The 21469-nt window shown below is 40.4% G+C and overlaps 1 protein-coding gene across 1 annotated transcript in view; it reads right to left on the reverse strand.

The window, feature by feature from the left end:
• The window catches only part of LOC120937755 (WD repeat containing planar cell polarity effector), a 480161-nt gene that overhangs the window by 423679 nt on the left and 35013 nt on the right, over window positions 1-21469 (reverse strand). Inside the window, exons 3-6 of the mRNA XM_040351220.1 lie at window positions 21365-21409; window positions 16082-16132; window positions 705-775; window positions 382-441 (exon numbers count right to left, since the gene is read on the reverse strand). Of these exons, the coding sequence (XP_040207154.1) occupies window positions 382-441; window positions 705-775; window positions 16082-16132; window positions 21365-21409 (227 nt within the window). The remainder of the gene's footprint in view (window positions 1-381; window positions 442-704; window positions 776-16081; window positions 16133-21364; window positions 21410-21469) is intronic.

A 21469-nucleotide genomic window follows, 5' to 3' on the forward strand; every position in this document is an offset into this window, starting at 1 on the left:
AGGAAACCCACACTGAGAAATACCATACAGTCATTACTGGAGTGCATGCATGTACTGTATATAGTAAGTGACTGCAAGAGATCAGCAGCACTGATGTGCAGAAAAAGATAAAAAAAAAAGTAAAAAGCAAAAAAAAAAAAAAAAAGACAACTGTTTATAATACCCAGAACTTTACAAAACATAACATCATTCAGTTAGGGTTTGCATCTACTTTAAGGCTGTCAATAAGCAGCCACGTAAAACTAACAAGGAAGCAAAATTGCAACAAAACAATTTTTTTTCGAAGCTGGTTTCCCTAAAAAAAAAACAGTACCATCACACAGTGAAAAAGCGTTCAGCTCCACAGACTCAGCAGAGGAAGGGCATGTCAAAACATTTTACCTGACAGACATATTTGTTCTTCCATTTACTGAGCACACACTCACTGCTCTGCATCAGCTCCTGCAGGACAAGAGAAAACAGTGAGCTCTAGAGAGTCGGCTGTGTACATTGTTCGCACTGCTTTAAGTGCTTCAGGTTTTCAAGCAGAGAGAGATTAGCATGCCACATAAACAAAGATGCAACTGTTTCAGAACAGTTCTCTAGACAAAAGCACTGTTATCATCACTGTGATGCCTGATCCTTTATGAAAATTAAAGCTGCTGAAAGGTGATTGAAAGGAGGATTGTTTGCTGCCATTCTTGTAACTTTCTCAAAAAACATACCTCCAGCTCCATGAGATTGTCTCGAAGCTTTTCTGGACGCTTGTTCTTCAGCACCCAAGGGAAACCCCGAGCTAAAAAGAAAAAAAATCAAAAAACAAACTTATTGCCAAATAGGTAACCAATGAATCAGGTGATGTACTTATAAAAAAAAGGAATGTATTTTTTAAATATAATTGACTTGTATCACTTGGGTCCTCAGTTTGACCTGCAATCAACTACATAGAGTTTGCTTGAAAATTTCATTCAAGAATGTAGTCTTAACTCAGAAAAGTACCTTCCTTTGCTCTTTGGTTCAGGAGATCACAAAGAATGTTAACCACTTGCCGACCACGCTATTGTCGAATGACCGATACAGTGCGACTAGCCAGTTTTTGAAGGCCGTCCATGACGTCCTCTTGTGATCGCACCTGCTGTGGAGTGTGGGCACACTCTGTGATTGCTGTGTCATCTGCACACTGCTGATCGCAGATAGAGGTAAAGAGCCAATCAGCGGCTCTTTATCACGTGATCAGCTGTGTCCAATCACAGTTGAGCACAATGTGAACAGAAGTCAGTTATAGGCATTCCTTTCCTCACGTTGACAGTGTGAGGAGAAGAGAGACGATAACCAGCTTGTGTAAAAGGGACATGTACACTAATAATCAGGGCACTGATTATCAGTGCAATCCCAACAGTGCTGCCAATCAGTGCTTCCTCATCAGTGCCCCATATCAGCGCCATCTATCAATGCCACCTATCAGTGCCGATCTCATCAGTGCAGCCTATCAGTGCCAATCAGTGCAGCCTCATCTGCTCACATCAGTGAAGGAGAAAAATGTATTGTTTGCAAAATTTTATAACAAACTATGAAAATGTTAAAAAATTTCAGTCTTTCGATTATTTAGCAAAAAAAAAAACAGTGGTGATTAAATACCACCAAAAGAAAGCTCTATTTATGTGAAAAGAATTATAAAAATGTAATATGGGTACAGTGTTGCATGACCGCACAATAGTTATTCAAAGTGTTACACTGCTGAAAGCTGAAAATTAGCCTGGGTGGGGAAGGGAGTAAAAGCGCCCAGTAGGCAAGTGGTTAAAAGAAGGCAAAAAAATAAAATGAACAAGTAGTTGAAATAGATAACAAGGCCAGTGAATGTGTATAGATTAGTTTTGGAGAATGAGCATTTTGTTTAGTGTCACTTTAATCAGAGTACCTCAGTATGTTATGTAAAGCACTGCATAAACTGTTAATTCTATATAAATATCCGTAATACTACATAAACACCTGAATTTGTTTTCATTTCCAATATTTTTATTTTTTTATTATTACATTTCTAGGTTAAGCAGCACTGTGAACATTCTGATAGGAGGAGAGATCAGAAAGAGGACCTAATCAGTGTGTTGCTTCGTTGTCCAATTAGCAGGCCAAGGGTATGATTTGACCAAAATTCTTGGCCAAGATGTGCTGCACAGGAGGTTGAAGATCTAGATGTCAAAAAACAAACAAAAATTCCCAGCTTATTTACCAGCCAGCTTGCAGCAAAATGAATTGACCCTAACAGTTCATGTTCAACAAAAGGGGTTTAGTTTGCACACATTTGCAAATAAATGTGGAAGCTGCCATGTGACGGCACCCCAGTGTACTGCAGTTCTAACTCTATAATTTCGAGTCTTACAAGTTGGAGCACATATATAAGAACGGATAGATTAAGGGCAAGTATGCCTGGAGGGAGTCCACCCCTCCCTAAGAGGTAAAGGGAGGCTCTAGCAGTCAGCAAAAGAACAATGGCAGCTGAAGATATCCAGTGCGACCCCACACCAATTCACATAGGTTACAAGTTGGGGTGACACAGAAAAGAAGAGAAGATACCAAGCTCCCTAATGGTGACTAAACACAATACAAATAAGTGAAATACTGAAAATGCATCTAACCTAGCAGTTAATGCAATATTATGAATATAAAGCAGCAGTAAAAAATTGTGCGACAACATAAAATGATTAAGCAAAAGAAAATACAGAAACTGCGCTGTAAACCAACATGAAAATAAAAACTGTGGAAATTATCTTAAATATCAACAATATAAATACCAAACTAAGTGCATAAATGTACCCATATGATTTTATATTAGATAGTATAAAAGTCCAATTGCCAACAACTAAATGGCAGCAAAAAGGAAAAAGAAAGTCCTGATATGCTTCAAACAAAAGCGATTCCACAAAAACAGAAACGTGAAGAAAAGCCTATGCTGGCACCAATATCACACGTGTCCCTTCACCAGAAGTACAAGCCTGCTTACCAGAACACAGGCTAAATAAGCCTGGAAGTCAAACACACTCTGGACTGGAATAGGTCGTTAGGAAGATGGACGCGGGAAATCCGAACGGATCCAAAATCGATCTCCTCAATTTTGACAGCTGGAGGGTGGATGGAAGTAATCCGAATGAGTGGAAGCGATCACCTTACTCACAGCAGGTATCTCGTACAGTACCGAGGGAAGAAATACTCGTATAGCATAATATTGTATGCACAGAGTTTAATGTAAAAAGAATCAGATATACCAACAAAAGCATCTGAATAAAATCACGTATAAAAACAAACAGCCGGCCGGCAAGCAGACACCCGTCCTATGGGCGAAGACTTCAGCGCGTCAACTTCCCGACGATCGGTTCATCTCACAAAGACGTTGTCACAGGGGATCAGGTGACGCACCACATATAAAGGAAACAACGGGAACCAATAATATAAGTTGGGGTGGTTGCCATTTGTTTTTTTTTTTTGTGAAGATCTAGCTGTGGTGTCCGACTCCGGTGCCTGAATCACAAACCTACCTGCAATGCTACATATATGTAGTTGAGGACTGTTTTTAGTTGCTTGTCAGGGGTTTAACAAAATTCTTAAAAAAAATAATTAGAATCCCTCTCGAGAGAACACCTTTCTATCAGTTACAGTAAAAGCCTTTTTTTTAAAAAAAAAGGTCTAGAGATAACAGATCTAATGGCAGGATCAACAGGTTAAACATTTTTGTTATGGGGGAAGTCAGAGAAACAAAAACTGCTGCGTTTATGTAAATGACAGCCTGCGTAATGTATGCGATTTTTCATTTTGCCCATAGTTACACTTTAGCTCTTATATTAAAGAACCTACTGTATTTGCTGGCGTATAAGACTACTTTTTACACTTAAAAAAAACTGGCCAAAAAGCAGGGGTCGTCTTACACGCCGGGTCAGCTGCTCGGATGCCTGCTGGATGTGCGGTAATACTGTATGTACAGTGGGGATCGAAAGTTTGGGCACCCCAGGTAAAAATTTGTAATAATGTGCATAACAAAGCCAAGGAAAGATGGAAAAATCTCCAAAAGGCATCAAGTTACAGATTAGACATTCTTATAATATGTCAAAAAAAGTTAGATTTTATTTAACGAATTCCACTCCTATGGAATCACTGTGCGGGTCCTTCGATAAGCATACCGGCCACATCTCAAAAATATACAGCATCTTGTCCTCGAAGTCCGAAAAATTGTTTTATATGAACAAATAGGAACAAGATATAGAAGCAACACTGGACTGGATAAATGGGTTAAAATGGCACAACCCGCCTCTAAATCATTTATGAACACCTCATTGATTGAGGCAAATTATAAAGTTTTGTTGCGATGGTACATGGTACCAGCGAGGGTGGCGACATATGTTCCAGGCACGTCCTCTCTATGTTTCAGGGGATGTGGCATGGAGGGCACGGTAAATCATATATGGTGGGTATGTCCCAAAGTCAGGCGATTTTGGATTCGCAAAAGTGAATTTGACCAAGTCACCACAGCAGGCGCTACTAGGGAGTCCAGTGGAGAGGGTGCCGGGACACATGAGGAAACTTATTTCATTTATCTTCACTGCATCCAGGGTGGCGATAGCTAGATCCTGGATGGTGCCCATGATCCCCTTCGACTTGGTAAAAGCTAAGTTGTCCTGGATCATGATTAATGAACGCTTCTCTGCAATATGACTAGATAAACAGTCCTTCTTTGATAGAGTCTGGGAACCATGGATAAAATACCTTTCTGAGGGATTATGATATATTAGTACGGTTTAGCGGAGAACAAGGGTGCACATCTCCTCTCTTTACTTTTTTCTCCCCTTCTTCTCTTCTCCTTTTTTCATTCCTCTCACAGGTTCTTCATTTCTTCTCCTATTTTTTGATTGAGAGGCCAGGATGGGAACTTAGGCCACATGGTACTATGGTATGGATCCCTCCTCTTCTTCTCCAATGAAGCCTGTAGAGTCTTTATTTATTTTTTTATTATTATTTACTCGCAATAGGTTTCTTATGTAGATCGTTAAGTTGGAATTTAAGAAGATGAGAGTTACAAAAGGCACCTTTGTTAAGATATGCTGTATTCCTCTTACCTCTTGTAACTTGTGACATTTTGTACATGGAAACGATTATCTCTTGTAAACAATATTTTGCTTGGTAAACTTGATATGAATAATTTTCAATAAAAATTATTGGAAAAGAAAAGTTAGATTTTATTTCCATCATTTACACTTTCAAAATTACAGAAAACAAAAAAATGGTGTCTGCAAAAGTTTGGGCACCCTGCAGAGGTAATATCTTGTACTGCCCCCTTTGGCAAGTATCACAGCTTGTAAACGCTTTTTGTAGCCAGCCAACAGTCTTTCAATTCTTGTTTGAGGTATCTTTGCCCATTCTTCCTTACAAATGTCTTCCAGTTCTTTGAGATTTCTGAGCTGTCTGTCACGCACTGCTCTTTTAAGGTCTATCCATAGATTTTCAATTATGTTGAGGTCAGGAGATTGTGAAGGCCATGGCAAAACCTTCAGTTTACGCCTCTTGATGTAATCCCTTGTGGATTTTGAGGTTTAGGATCATTATCCATTTGTAGAAGCCATCCTCTCTTTAACTTCAGCTTTTTCACAGATGGCATCAAGTTACCATCCAAAATTTGCTGAAATTTCATTGAATCCATTTTTCCTTCTGAGTGAGTGAGTGAGTAACTTGTATAGCGCAACAAATGCGAACTAAATCGCCTCAAGGCGCTTCCTGTCCAGAGTCGTGCCGGTCCTTCAGAAGAGGTGGGTCTTTAGTTTTTTCCTAAAGGCCTGATGGTTTTCCTCCAAGCGGATTGTAGAAGGTAGGGCATTCCAGAGCCGTGGTCCTTGGACCGAAAATCTACGTTCTCCCTTCGATTTGTAGCGGGATTTAGGAATTTGGAGAAGGTTTTGGTCGGTTGACCGGAGAACGCGCTTGGTGACGTAGGGTTTTATTTTCTCGCTTAAGTATTGGGGAGCGTTCCCCTGTATACATTTGTGGGTGAGGCAGAGTGTCTTGAATGTCACCCGATCCTGTACGGGCAGCCAGTGGAGGGATCTCAAGGCCGGGGAGACTGATTCCCACGGCTTTTTACCTGTTACCAGTCTTGCTGCCGTGTTCTGGACAACTTGTAGATGTGAAATCTGGTATTTTGGTAGTCCTAAATAGAGGGAATTTGCGTAGTCGAGTCGTGAGTTGATGATCGTTCCCACCACTACTGCCGTGTCCTCTTCTGGGATGAAGGGGATGAGTCTACGTAGCATTCGGAGCAGATGATGAGAACCGCTGACAACTGATCCTATTTGTGCATCCAACGTCATGTCAGAGTCAAAGGTGACTCAGAGACTTTTGGCTTTGTTGCTTGGTGCAATGGTTTGTCCGAGGATGGTGGGCCCTGTGGTCCTAGAAATGGATTCCTATTTGCGTGAAGGGTGAGTAGTTCTGTTTTGGATCCGTTAAGTTTGAGGGAGCTTTCGGTCATCCAATTGTCAATCAGCGTAAGGCACTTTCCAAGTTCATGAAATTGGTCTTTTTTGTTGGTGATTCGAAGGTAAAGCTGCGTGTCGTCCGCATAGGAGTGGTAGCACAGGTCCTGTTTACTGATGATTTTGAGGAGCGGGCGGATGTAGATGTTGAAGAGTACAGGTGAGAGGGGCGATCCTTGCGGGACTCCGCATGTAGTGGTCCATGTTTCTGATGTAAACCCTCCAAGTTTCACGGTCTGAGTGCGATTTTCAAAGGAAAGATGCGAACCACGGTAGGGCCGCGTCGGAGACTCCTGCTACTTCTTTGAGTCGTGCGATCAGTATGTTGTGGTCTACCGTGTCGAGGGCTGCACTAAGGTCCAGCAGCACTAGGAGACAGGATTCTCCGTCATCTGCTGCTTCGAGGGCGTCATCCCATATTTTAAGAAGAGCCGTTTCTGTGCCGTGGCCTGGGCGAAAACCTGATTGTAGAGGATCTAGGAGTTTGTGCTCGTCCAGGTGGGGCTGAAGCTGTTGTACTACTGCTTTCTCCATGATCTTGGAGATCGTGTTGAGGCTTGTTATCGGTCTGCGCTGGTTTGGGTCTTTCGGATCGAGGTTGGGTTTCTTTAAGAGGGGTTTTATTATGCCTTGCTTGAGGTTGTTCGGAACAATCCCTTCCCTGAAAGATTGGTTTATGATGTGCGTTATGATGGGTGCCAAGATGTCCGTGCATTCTTTCAAAAGTTTTGTAGGAATGATGTCATTAGGTGATGTGTTGTCTCGGAGGCTTCTGATGATGTTTTTTGTGGTGTCGATGGTGATTGGGACCAGCTCGAAATTCGTCGATCGTACACTATTAGTGTTGATTGCTTCTTCTTGCTGTATCTGGGTGGGGTTGGTGTTTTTTTTCTGTTGAACTGATGCCCGAATCTTTTCGATTTTGTCGATAAAAAAGTCAGATAGTTCATTACAGAATTCCTGTGTCTCACTTGCAGGGGGCTCCAAGCAGGAGGGGTTCATGGCCTTAGCGACTAGCTTAAAAAGTTCCCGTGGACGGTTTAAGGCTTTGGAGATGATGTTTGCGAAATGGTCTTTTTTAACTTTAAAGATCGCTTTGTGGTAATTTTTGGTGAGGGTTTTGTACTTTGTGAGGTTTTCTTTTGATGGGTTCCTCCTCCAGGCTCCTTCCGCTCTTCTGCGATCCTGTTTCAGTAGGGTGAGGGTGTCGTTGAACCAGCCTGAGTTATTTTTCCGGCTGAGAGCTCTACTCGTGAAATGTTCCCTGTGCCACTGGCTGCAATACAACCCCAAAGCATGATTGATCCACCCCCATGCTTAACAGTTGGACAGAGGTTCTTTTCATTAAATTCTGTGCCCTTTCTTCTCCAAACGTACCTTTGCTCATTCCGGCCAAAAAGTTCTATTTTAACCTCATCGGTCCACAGAACTTGTTTCCAAAATGCATCAGGCTTGTCTATATGTTCATTTGCAAAGTTCAAACGGTGATTTTTGTGGTGAGGAAGTAGAAGAGGTTTTCTTCTGATGACTCTTCCATGAAGACCATATTTGTACAAGTATCTCTTTATAGCGGAATAGTGTACCACAACTCCAGTGTCTGCCAGTTCTTTCTGGAGGGATCGTGCAGTCAAACGTGGGTTTTGAATTGCTTTTCTCACAATCCTGCGAGCTGTTCTGTCTGATATTTTTCTTGGTCTTCCAGATCTTGCTTTAACTTACACTGTTCCTGATGACTGCCATTTCTTAATTACATTCCGAACAGAGGATATTGACATCTGAAAACGCTTTGCTATCTTCTTATAGCCTTCTCCAGCTTTGTGAGCGTAAACTATTTTCAGTTTCAGTTTTCTAGACAACTGCTTAGAAGAACCCATGGTGATGATTGTTGGGGCAAGGTCAGATGAGTCTGGGCATTTAAAACCTTTGAGATTGACATCACCTGGTCTTCCCAGACGATGATTGAGAACAATCCATGACACTGGCAGGTCTCAGCTTTGCAAAGGGGCCGTGCATGCTATAAATTCTGCAGGGTGCCCAAACTTTTGCAGACGCCATTTTTTTGTTTTCTGTAATTTTGAAAGTGTAAATGATGGAAATAAAATCTATTTTTTTTTTACATATTATAAGAATGTCCAATCTGTAATTTGATGCCTTTTGGAGATTTTTCCATCTTTCCTTGGCTTCGTTATGCACATTAATACAAATTTTTTCTTGGGGTGCCCAAACTTTCGATCCCCACTGTAGCTTTGGCTACATACAGTATATACCGATTAGCCAATCCCAGTGAGCGATGTATTCAAATTAATACAGAGCCTGCTCGGATTGGAGTAACAACCTCTGCCAATCCAAGCAGGCTACATACAGTATCCTGCTCGGAATGGCTTTGAGAGTCAGAGAGGCGTGGGATGATGATGTTACAGCCTCTGCCAATCCAAGCAGGCTTTGTATTCATTAATAAAATACATCGCTCGCCGTGATTGGCTCCAGCTCCAGCAAGAATGAAGAAGAATATGGCTCCAGCTCCAGCAAGAAGGAAGAAGAATATGGCTCCAGCAAGAATGAAGAAGAATATGGCTCCAGAAGGAAGAAATATGAAGCGTCGGAAGCCTCGGAAAGGGGGGTCATCTTTTACAGGGAGTACAGGCAAAAAATCTTAAAAAACTGTAAAATTAGGGGGTTGTCTTATACGCCCGGTCGCCTTATACACCGACAAATACGGTAATAGAAGCAAAAAACAAAACGGTAATTTCAGGAAAAAATAAGCAGTTCCAGTTGGTAAAAATAATACTTAATAATACATAATAAATTATATGTAATATAAAATATATAAGATAGCAAAAAAAAAATATTGTACTGCTGAATGAGTCTAATACAAGTAATGCTATAGTGTTCTAAAACAAGTTTTATTCATTTTATATATTGGTTTGTCAAATATTGGTATAAAAGAATTACTGACAAGTAGTTTTGCTTTACAGTGAAAATGCAACCCATCCAATCTAACCTTTTTATAAAAAATAAAGATAAATGAACATGATCCAATGTGTTCTTTTGCAACTGCCGCCTACATTTGAGGACCCCAAAAATCAACAGGTTGCCCAGCGCTGCTTTAATATTTACTAGAAGTGAAAGTGATCAAATGTATCATGACATCCTGTGTGCCAGCAAATAAGAGAGGAGCAACAAATGAATACAGTAATACACTGCTGTCTTCTCTGGTATTCTGGGGATTAAAGCAGATTTAGTATTTCACATAACCTTTTTGTAAGAGGATCAGGAGAAGATGAATGCTCTGCAGCCTCCTATCTGCAGACACTGGAAAGGCAGAAAGCAGTGGCTTCGTCATTAGAACTGAAAATCCATGTATTACCATTAACAGATGTCAAAAGGAAAATATGCACCTTTGTTCTTTCTTAAAGGAAAACTACCGGGGCTTTTTAGTCAATGTTATTTTAAAAAGGAAACCGTTTATATATTTTTTCATAAATTGTAAAAAAAAAAAAAAAGAATCTTTATTTTTCAAATAAACCTTGAATACAGGGTACATCTACAACATGAGTCTGATCTACTAAAAAGACTATTCTTTGCTAAATAAATTTACACTTAGCTTTGCCTCATTCGCTATGCTAAGTGAAGAATGACTTTGCAAAGTATACATGCTCTACCGCTTTAGTAAATCAACCCACCATGTTTGCACAGTTTACTAGATTTTCTAATAAGAAAGCTGAACACTTTTTGACCTCCGTTGTCTAAATGAAAACCATACAGAGATCCTCATGAAGAAGCAGAAGTACAGTAAAGTGATTGTCATCCCTGACTAAATGGACATTTACACTATCGTGTTGCAGGAACACATGATGAACAATGTCGTTTGTTGTAGTAGTCCTAAAAGTGTCCACACACATAAAAAATAAAAAAAATTGGCAAATTTCAGTTAATTGAATTGAAAATAAAAAAAATAAGTGATTGCATAGCATGGACAATCTTCAATAATTTTTCATGGACTTGTAGTGTTTTTTTTTTTTTTTTAGAACTGAGCATTTAATTTTGCTCTGGTAAGTCTTTTAGGGCAAGCAGCAAAAAAATGAAGATGTACTGAAAACAAGTACAATTTTGACCAGAAGGAAAGAGCAAATGTGTATGAGGCTCAATACAATAAATATTGCCAAATATTGTTAAAAATTTTAATTATATCCCAAAAAACTGCTGTGTGTGTTCCCTACATTCATGTTAGTGGCAATACAGCCCTGCCTCAAGAATCATTTCGATTTTAGGCTTTTTAAAGTGGATCTGTAGTTACATTAAAACTGGTAAATGAACAGCACCGGGGTCAAAGCATATACTGTACATAAGTAATACTTTGCAAATTGCTACAGGAGGACAGAAATTTGGGATGCCCCATTATGAAAATGTCAACCCCCTAACAAGTTCAAGAACTTGGGACAGCCCCCTCCTGCCTCCTGCACCTACCAATTAGTCAATGAGGCCGTTCTTCATACTTACTGTGCAATAGTAAAGCATGGGTGGTGGGGGGGCTGGACACGAGCACCCAACCATTGTATTCTGTTGGTTGAACTAGATGGACTTGTGTTTTTTTTCAACCATATTAACTATGGGAGTCATTTACGAAAGGCAAATCTACTTGTCACTACAAGTGCAAACTACAAGTACAAAGTGCACTTGAAATTGCATTGAAAGGGCACTTGGAAGTGCAGTCACTGTAAATCTGAGGAGTAGATCTGAAATGAGGGGAAGCTCTGCTGATTTTATCATCCAATCATGTGCAAGATAAAATGCTGTTTTTTATTTTCCTTGCATGTCCCCCTCGGATCTACAGCGACTGCACTTCCAAGTGCACTTTCAGTGCAATTTCAAGTGCACTTTGCACTTGTAGTGCAAAGTAAATTTGCCTTTGGTAAATAACCCCCTATGTAACTTTGGGGTTGATTTACTAAAGGCAAATCCACTCTGCACTACAAGTGCACTTGGAAGTGCAGTCGCTGTAAATCTGAGGGGAAGACCTGAAATGAGGGGAAGCTCTGCTGATTTTATCATCCAATCATGTACAAGCAAAAATGCTTTTTTTTATTTTCCTTGCATGTCCCCCTCAGATCTACAACAACTGCACTTCCAAGTGCACTTGCAGTGCAAAGTGGATTTGCCTTTAGTAAATAAACCCTCATATGCAACTATTCTAGTTCTGCATAATATAGCCCTAAAGCTGCTCCCACAAGGTGTTTAGACACGCATGCTGTCAATTCTAGGTGTTGTCTTTACTAGCTGCATCTTATTTTACTTTAAAATCATTTTTATGTATCACACAGTACACATTACAAATGTTTATGAAGCAACTGAATAATAAATGACAGTATTCTGCAAAAGATCAATTATAAGACAAGTGGAAAAAAGTAGGAGTAATTTCTCTCTTGCAAAGGGCTTCAATCTATGAAATGCATGCCCAAAATGCACTGCCAGGACCTCACTAAGCTCTCATTCACAGTGTACTATAATATAACATTAAAAATCATAATCCCATATATAAAGTAAGCAAATAGTCAGGCCAAGTTTACACTTCTGCATCTGAACGGAGACCAAAAAAAAAAAATGTTTTTGCTACTTTCCTCTTCTTGCTCAGGAAATCAATTGTGTGTGAATGAAACAAATAAAACCTGCAAGGTACACACAGTCAGGAAGAGACTTTTTCACATCTGTGATATAATACACGTTCATTTTATCAGAAAAGTACCACTAGCAGCATGTATGTGTGTTCTGTTTTCAGACATACAGTGTACAGGCTACTAATAAAGCCCACTGAACACATACCGAAATGGAGATCAACAAAGCAGACATAGTAAAGATTTTCACAAACACCCATGAGTGGGGTTTTAATCATTTAACAATCGATTTTAGAGTTGTGACATGTTAGAAAATAAGAGCATTCCATTGTGATTTGATACTTTTCTCTATAGGTATACGGTGCGCATGGTAAAGAAACGCAGGCGACACACCTCACAGAAATACAACAGAGAGATTAAAGGGCGCTTTCTTGCTTAGTTGTAGCCACTGCAATTTGTTTGCCATGCTTGCCTTGATACTCCGCACTGAAGCTGAACAGTGTGATAAAAATCCTGTTCAAGATTGTTCAAATCTCATTGCCATACCTAAGGAGTTTGGAATCTCCATTAAAGGAAAGATTAGAGCAAGAGTGCAGCACTCAGCGGCAAAACAAGGAAAAAAAAAAAAAGAGAGAGAGAGAATGACATCAGTGGAGAGCGATCTGTGAATCACAAGGGGTACAGCAGGCTGTTCACCTATACTACAAAGCAAAAAGTGTCACCTGATACATCTTATTAGGGGCCCCGCTACTCACTATACAGTCATTGGGTTTTGTTGTGTTTCTTGTTTGTCTCACTGTACTCGGCTGCCCCGTAGAGCTTAGCACCTTATTAAAGAAAGTATTTATTTGTAATGGCTGCTATGTGCTCTTATTTGTCTGCTATTATTTAGCAACACACTAGTGAAAAAAAAGGCTAGAAACCCAATAGCGTTCAATAGAAATACCCCAATCATTTACATGGAAATGCAAATTTATGCTTGGTTAGAATACAGCGATTATTTTAATCATCATCATTTCATTATAATTTTATAATTGGCTTAATAGTGTTTATGACAGGAGTGTTCTCTAATAATGCTTCCATATGTCATAAGATATGAACTCTAATGACATAAATTACTACACTAATATTAAATATATTACACTGGCTAAGTATTTTTGGGACTAAAAGAAGTCTGTACCGTGTTTTAGTGATTTCCATTATCCTAGGTATTTAAAGATGTAAGCTTTCGGGTTTACTTATGCCGCGTACACACGATCAGGCTTTTGCCCGGCCAAAAGCACATCGGAATTCCGACGGAAGTCCATCGGAGTAAAATAGAACATGTTCTATATTTAAACTCTGATGGAATGCATCGGAATTTCCGATGGGGCATACACGCGTCTGTCTGACTTTTTCCATCGGAAATTCCCGATCGTGTATATGGGGCTTTAGACTCTTTCTTTGGGACTTTACATATTTCCCATTATTCATGTATAAAGCCAGACAAAGGCTCTAACTTATCCTGAAAGCTTGCAACTTTAAAGGAGATCTAAAAGTTTGTTTTAAAAAAAAAAAAAAAAAACATGTCTTACTTACCTCCTCTGTGCAGTTGGTTTTGCACAGAGTGGAACCAATCTTCCTCTTCTGGGGTCCCACAGCAGCGCTCCTGGCTACTCCTCTTCTCGAGTGCCCCGTTGGAGAGCCACTCTCCCTCGGGGCACTCGTGTGGGCATGCTCCAATATTCTGTGAAATGCAATATGGCTACCTGGAGGCATTCTGTACACAGAATGAGTATTGTACATCAGATCAACCAGAGCGGAATGTTTTTTTCTCAACAAAAGTGGAGTTACGCTTTAAGTCTAATAACTCAAGTTATTAACTTATCAAAAAGATTACTTAAAATAAAAAATTGATTTATGTTTAGACAAATTGTGATTGATTTATTAAAGGCAAATAGGCTGTTCACATTGCAAGGGAATTTTCACTAGGCAAGAAATGTTTCTCTTTATAGCTCAGTTAATGCGATGAAGCTCTTTTAACTTCAATAATCTAATCATATACAAGTAAAACGTTTTTTTTTTATTTTCTTTTCATGTGATTGGGTATTCTTTGCAAAGTGAATTTTCCCCACATACACTGAGCTAAGGAAAAATTCCCTTTACAATGTAAAGAAACTGTTTGCCTTTAATAATATCATCCCCCAATGTGTGTTTCTGCTGAACTGTTGACTTTTTTGTTTTTGTTTTTGTTTAAAGTGATACTAAAGAAAATAAAAAACATGGTATACTTATGGCTCTGTGCAATGGTTTTGCACAGATCCTCCGCTTCTCGGGTCCCCTGCCGATGCTCTTGGCCCCTGCTGAGTGCCACCATAGCAAGCAGCTTACTTACGGGGGCACTCATGTGTGCTCGCTCCCAAGCCCTGCTCTGTGTGTTTATTGACACACAGAAGAGGACTCTGCCCTGCCCCTCGCTCCCTCCTCACTGGTTGTGATCAACAGCAGTGGGTGCCAATGGCTCCTGCCGCTGTGTCTGAGCCAATGAGAAGGTAGAGCAGCTGCTCTCGTGCACATCGCTGGATCGAGATCTAAATTAGGTAAGTATTGGGAGGAGGGGCATAAGGGGAAGCTGCAAACAGAAGGTTTTTTACCTTCATGCATAGAATGCATGAAAGTAAAAAACCTTCAGCCTTTGTTCAAGTTGCTAAAAATAGTAAATATTCCCTTTTGTATAATAGTACTCACATTACACATTACAAGTATTTGATTACTTATAGACAATAACAAAAATGTCTATTGGCCTAAATAATCTCTGAGGCTTAAAGACATTGGGGCCAGATCCACAAAAGGGTTACGACGGCGTATCTGCTGATACGACGTCGTATCCCTGTTTCTATCTATGCGGCTGATTCATAGAATCAGTTCCGCATAGATATCCCCAAGATCCGACATGTGTAATTGTTTTACACTGTCGGATCTTAGGATGCAGTACCGCGGCCGCCGCTGGGGGCATTTCTCGTCGTAAACCAGCGTCGGGTATGCAAATTAGCACTTACGGAGATCCACAAAGGTTTTTCCCTTCGTGAAGTCGCCGTAAGTGTTAGTTTGCCGTCGCAAAGATAGGGCTGCTTTTACAAAGTGTAAAGTTAGTACACCATGTAAAAGTATACCCGTCTTTCCTGCGTCGCTGTCAATTTTATTTTTTTTCCCGCCGCAACTCTTTTTCACCCGTCGGGATTCACAAAACCTTGGCGCAACGTAACTTTGCGCAAAGCACGTCGGGAAAATAGCGTCTGGAGCATGTGCAGTACGTCCGGCGCGGGAGTGCGCCTAATTTAAATGGGACTCGCCCCATTTGAATTGGCCCGCCTTGCGCCGGACTGATTTAGGATACACCGCCGCATATTTCCAGGTAAGTGCTTTGTGGATCGGGCACTACTTGGGCAATTTGCGGCGGTGTAACTTAAATCGGAAAAGTTACGTTGCGCCCGCTCGTTGTGGATCTGGCCCATTGTTCTAACAAAATGGTCAGAGGGTGATTACCTAATGTCTATTGGAATTGGATGTGCTGAATTATTTCAATACCTTGGTAGTTTCTTTACTTATTTTAGCAAAGAATCCAACTCCACTATTTCCTACAGTACACCACTGGCACGCGCTGATACAAGAAGCTGATATGGGTGCCATTCATGCAGTAGCGTTTGCCAAGCATTGGCTACAGGAGGATACACAGGTTTATTCACCACTGATACATTACACAAAAATCCATCAGAAAAGTACCACCGGCAGCATGTATGTGCGTTCTGTTTTCACACATATAAATACATGACATGTATAATCAGTACAGTGTTGAATGTGTCTTGTTGCAGTTCACTGCGTGCATGAGAGACAATGCACTGAAAATGATCAAGTATAGATATAAATAAATGTCCCTTCTAAAAATCAGACTGTAAGAAAATGTTTTACTGAGAATGTTTTGTTGCCAATTCTTACATTCAGCAAGTTGCTGCCTCTCGTCCAGGAATCCATATTCTGGATATGGAGCTAGAAGGAAACAAGACAATATGGTCAGTGTCACAAATAAGACACACGGGTCTGGCAACAGTTATGTTGTAATGTAAGGAAATAGAATGATAAAATGAACATTGGAAATAGTATTCACTTTCAGTTGTGTTCATTTACAGGCATTTAATGTGTACATGCAGCCCATAGGGAAATGTTTGGATTTTGTTTACTGCCAAGGTGGACTGTCATCAGGTGACAATTAAACTGTTCCACCTCCCCACATTCAGTCTGCTCATTGAAATTGGAGTGAGAATCTCTGCGCTTCCCCGTGCTCTCTCCTCTAGTAAGCCAAGATCTTCTACTTTCAGCTCCCAATGAAATATGTTTGGAAACCGGCATTATACACAAAACAATGCCCTTTCAGGTCCTATTGCATGCACTGGATACTATTTAAAAATACATTTACAGATTTTTGAATAAATCTATATTTGCAATAAATTGGAGTATACAGTGTGACACCTAGTCTGCTGTAAAGTATATACAGCTATAATTCAGACAAAATATTGATATGCCTACATGAAGCAAAGTCTAATGCTGTGTACACACGATCATTTTTCAGCATGTCCAAAAAATGAAGTTTTCCCAACTTCATCATTAACCACTTCCCAACCGCCTCATGTAGATATACGTCGGCAGAATGGCACGGACAGGCACATCAACGTACCTGTATGTGCCTGCCTAGAGGTGGGTCGGGGGTCAGATCGGGACACCCCCGCTACATGCGGCGGTCGGATCCCCTCGGGGAGCGATCCGGGACGACGGCGCGGCTATTAGTTTATAGCCGCTCCGTCGCGATCGCTCCCCGGAGCTGAAGAACGGGGAGAGCCGTATGTAAACACGGCTTCCCCGTGCTTCACTGTGGCGGCTTATCGATCGAGTGATCCCTTATATAAGGGAGACTCGATCGATGACGTCAGTCCTACAGCCACACCCCCCTACAGTTGTAAACGCACACAAAGTGAACAATAACTCCTACAGCGCCCCCTGTGGTTAACTCCCAAACTGCAACTGTCATTTTCACAATAAACAATGCAATTTAAATGCATTTTTTGCTGTGAAAATGACAGTGGTCCCAAAAATGTGTCAAAATTGTCCGAAGTGTCCGCCATAATGTCGCAGTCACGAAAAAAATCGCTGATCACCGCCATTAGTAGTAAAAAAAAAAAAAAATAAATAAAAATGCAATAAAACTATCCCCTATTTTGTAAACGCTATAAATTTTGCGCAAACCAATCGATAAACGCTTATTGCGATTTTTTTACCAAAAATAGGTAAACGAATACGTATCGGCCTAAACTGAGGAAAAAAATAATTTTAGATATGTTTTTGGGGGATATTTATTATAGCAAAAAGTAAAAAAATATTGCATTTTTTTCAAAATTGTCGCTCTATTTTTGTTTATAGCGCAAAAAATAAAAACCGCAGAGGTGATCAAATCCCACCAAAAGAAAGCTCTATTTGTGGGGAAAAAAGGACGCCAATTTTGCTTGGGTGCCACGTTGCACGACCGCGCAATTGTCTGTTAAAGCGACGCAGTGCTGAATTGTAAAAACCCCTTGGGTCATTTAGCTGCATATTGGTCCGGTCCTTAAGTAGTTAAAACGACGTTGCCTACACACCATCATTTTTAAAAAATGATCTAGCAAAGCGCGGTGACGTACAACATGAACGACGGCACTATAAAGGGGAAGTTCCATTCGCGTTTGGGCTGCTTTAGCCGATTCCGTGTTAGTAAAAGACGATTCACGCTTTTCTGTCTGTTACAGCGTGATGAATGTGCTTACTCCATTATGAACGGTAGTTTTACCCGAAAGAGCACTCCCATCTCATAACTTGCTTCTGAGCATGCGTGGGTATTTTACGTAGTTTTAGCCCACACACAATCATTTTTTACAACTCGAAAAACGACATAGTTTAAAACGACGTTTAAAAATGCACCATGTTCGAATTTTTTTCTTGTCGTTTTTCAGAACCTGAAAAATGATGTGTAGCCCACACATGATCATTTTAAATGACGTTTTTGAAAAACTACGTTTTCTTCATGCCGGAAAATGATCGTGTGTACGCGGCATTAGTCTATCAATTTTATATCCAGACATTGATATATTTTAACCTGATACTGATCCTGGAACACGTCTACTGGAAATGTTGGAACACATTCAGTTGAATAAGATTGGGGGGAGGGGGGCAAGAAACACAGAACAGAGGGGATGTCATGTGCTTCACAAAGCTCCCTTTACACTCCTACTGCCCTATGTGTAAACAAGAGGGATGAGCGAGACAGGGCTGTGCTATGTGGCACAGCTGTATAAATCTCAGAACTGGGTGGATACAAATGCAAATCCTTTTAAAGGTAAACCAGCTTCCTTTAATATATTCCATCTGTGTATTTAACGGTTTGCTTGGAGGTCATTAGAACCAAAACCAAAAATGTTTAAGGGGGGACGGGGGGGATAAGATGTCTCTGTGATGGCCTTCTTCCATTCATCATGGCATTATGGGTCTATATTTTAGAACTAGTCATCATATGTTTGACCTCCCTAGTTGTTTGAGTTTATATAGGACACCATAGATAGTACATCCTATTTGCTTTGACCCCTTTTATGCCCCCCTCCCTTTTTTTCCCAATTATGTTTATGCATTTATGATGTTGAATGTATGGAGCTTGGTGAGGATTGTTTGCCTCTCAGCCTTGTAATGTTCCCCACTTATTCTTCTGAAAATAATTTAATATAAAACAATTGAAAAATAGGGGTTATAACCTCGTTGGGTTTTTTTTTCAGTGTCCCATAGGGATTTCTCTTCACATCCAGTACCATAGCCAAAACATGAAGTGAGAGGAAATCCCTCCAAAGTGAGGGAATCCCTGGTCGTCACCGGAACTAGTGTGCACCTTTGAAATTTTCTCCTTTATTACCAATTCCAAATTCCCAAATTGTGCAATTTTCTTTTACTTTCACTTTCGATGATAATGGTAAACAGGACAAAAGAGAGAGGGTGAATCGGGGGCATAGACAGCAATAACACCGAACAGGTGTTCTAATCCCTCTCCACTCTATCTATAAACTAAAGAAAAGTATAACTAAAGGCAAAACCTTCGATTTTAAAGTAAATCTGTCACAAATATGGACACTTTAGTTTGTCAACATTTTCAGCAGATGCAGACATATAGGCAGATGAATTTATATGTAAAACTCGACTGTTCCTGCATAAGTTGAACTAAGCTCTACTCCCTCTTGCCTTCCAAGACCCTCTATTGAACCTTTAATGTGATTGATGACCCCACTGACACGCGGAGAGCTTCAGATGAGTTTACCATCATGTAAGAAGTTTAACCAACAAGTATTTTTTTTAAGTGTTTTTATATATATTTTTTATCATTATATAGACAGTACAGAGGCTTAATGGTTAGCACTTCTGCCGTGCAGCATAAGGCTCCTCAGTTTGCATGTTCTCCTTGTGCTTTGTGGGTTTTCTCTGGCTACTCCAGCTTCCTCTAAGGCCCCGTACACACGACCAGTTTCCTCGGCAGAATTCAGCTTCCGACCGAGTTTCTGGCTGAATTCTGCCGAGAAACCCGGCCGTGTGTACACTTTCGGCCGAGGAAGCCGATGAGGACCTCGGCGAGGAAATAGAGAACATGTTCTCTATTTCCTCGTTGTTCTATGGGAGAACTCGGCCCACTAAGACATGCCGATAGGATAAATGATTCTGGTCTAAACTGGTCCTAGTATGTGTATGTATGCATGTGAGATAGGAACCTTAGATCGTAAGCTCCTTGAGTACAGGACTAATGTGAATTATGTAAATTTCCAATATGTAAATTGTTGGTGCTATAAAAATATCTCTAATAAAGAAGCCGTTTCCATCGAGAGAACACAGTGATTATTGCTAGTGGCTATAACAGCCACCTGCAATAAATCACATTTAAAATCCAACAGGCTGGTTGTACCCAAGTTGATCAATTGATCAACTTGATTCAATTCAGCCTGCCCATACATAGTTCAGCAGGAACCAGCCGAGATTCAGACTGTATATGGCTGGCTTTAAACAAAAAGACTAAGAAGAAATTAAGTATCTGGGGTACTTTTATTGGCAGTATTATTATTATTCAGGATTTATATACCGGCAACAGTTTGTGCTGCACTATACAAAATAAAGGGTGGGGGATACAGTACAATGCAATTTAATACAAGAGAGCTTACAATCTAAGTGATACAAAAAGTAGTAACTAAGGTGGGAGTTGGTGGAGAAAGTAAAAGTTCTGATTTCTAACTGTATAAAAAATACACTCTGTGCACATAGCTGAATTAAAGGGTGTCTTTATATTTATCAGGACTTTAGGTTTAACTGTATGACATGTAAGTCAAGAACTATATCCGCAGAAACGCAAAGCTCCAAGATGAGGATCTAGCGAGTAACCTCGGAATAAATTGTGAAGACACAAGAGTTCAAGTTTCCCAGCAGGAGAGTTGGGATTCCAAGTTTCCAATCTCATCACATAAGAAAATGATCTGCAACTGAATCCAGAGCCAGTCTGTCATCAAGACCTTAGTGGTTGCACACAGGACAAGGGATGCCCACACAAACCTCTCTGCTCAGCTTTGGCCTGGAACAAGGAGCAACGTTAGCCGTAGGGACCTCTTGGCCCTTTGTGAAACTTCTAGGATTAACCCAATTAATCAGATAAAGAAAATTGATCATTTACTCCTGAAATGCCTATTTCAGATATCAGCTACAGATGTATGAGGCCAAGATTGAATCCCACTTCTGGGTGTGTAATGCCCTCTAGTGGGAAACTGAAGAACATCCATTTAAACCCTGTGAATGTAAACTTCAGCATGAATGAATTGTAGACAGAGAGCTGGCACTGCATCAACATTGCGCAACTACTTCTAAATCACACAAACAGCAACAGCGAAACTGCCAAATGTGCCCAGCTCTCTTTTCCAGACAGCCTTCTAGCCAAGCAGTTAGGGACCTTGTGTTTCCAAGCACCATGTACAAAAGTGAAGTGTTGTACATAGTGAACACACTCCCTGGCTTAAGTCAGTAACTAAATAAAACATTGGGATTACTTGTTGCTTTGAGGGTTTATACAACAACAAATATTTAGATACATTATTTCTACTCTACCTGTTTTAGATGCAACACGCCATCGGCCACACAGTTGATAAAGTAATACATAATAATAACAAATATTGACATTACCTGCTTCTTTCTTTTCGTGATAATGATGCACTCCAAGATCTTCATCTAATATAGGGAGAGAGGGAAATCCAGATGGGGGGGGGGGGGGGGTAATGTGTGAGAGAG

The sequence above is a fragment of the Rana temporaria genome, chromosome 4, assembly GCF_905171775.1.
Source record: "Rana temporaria chromosome 4, aRanTem1.1, whole genome shotgun sequence".
Classification (NCBI taxonomy): Eukaryota; Metazoa; Chordata; class Amphibia; order Anura; family Ranidae; genus Rana; species Rana temporaria.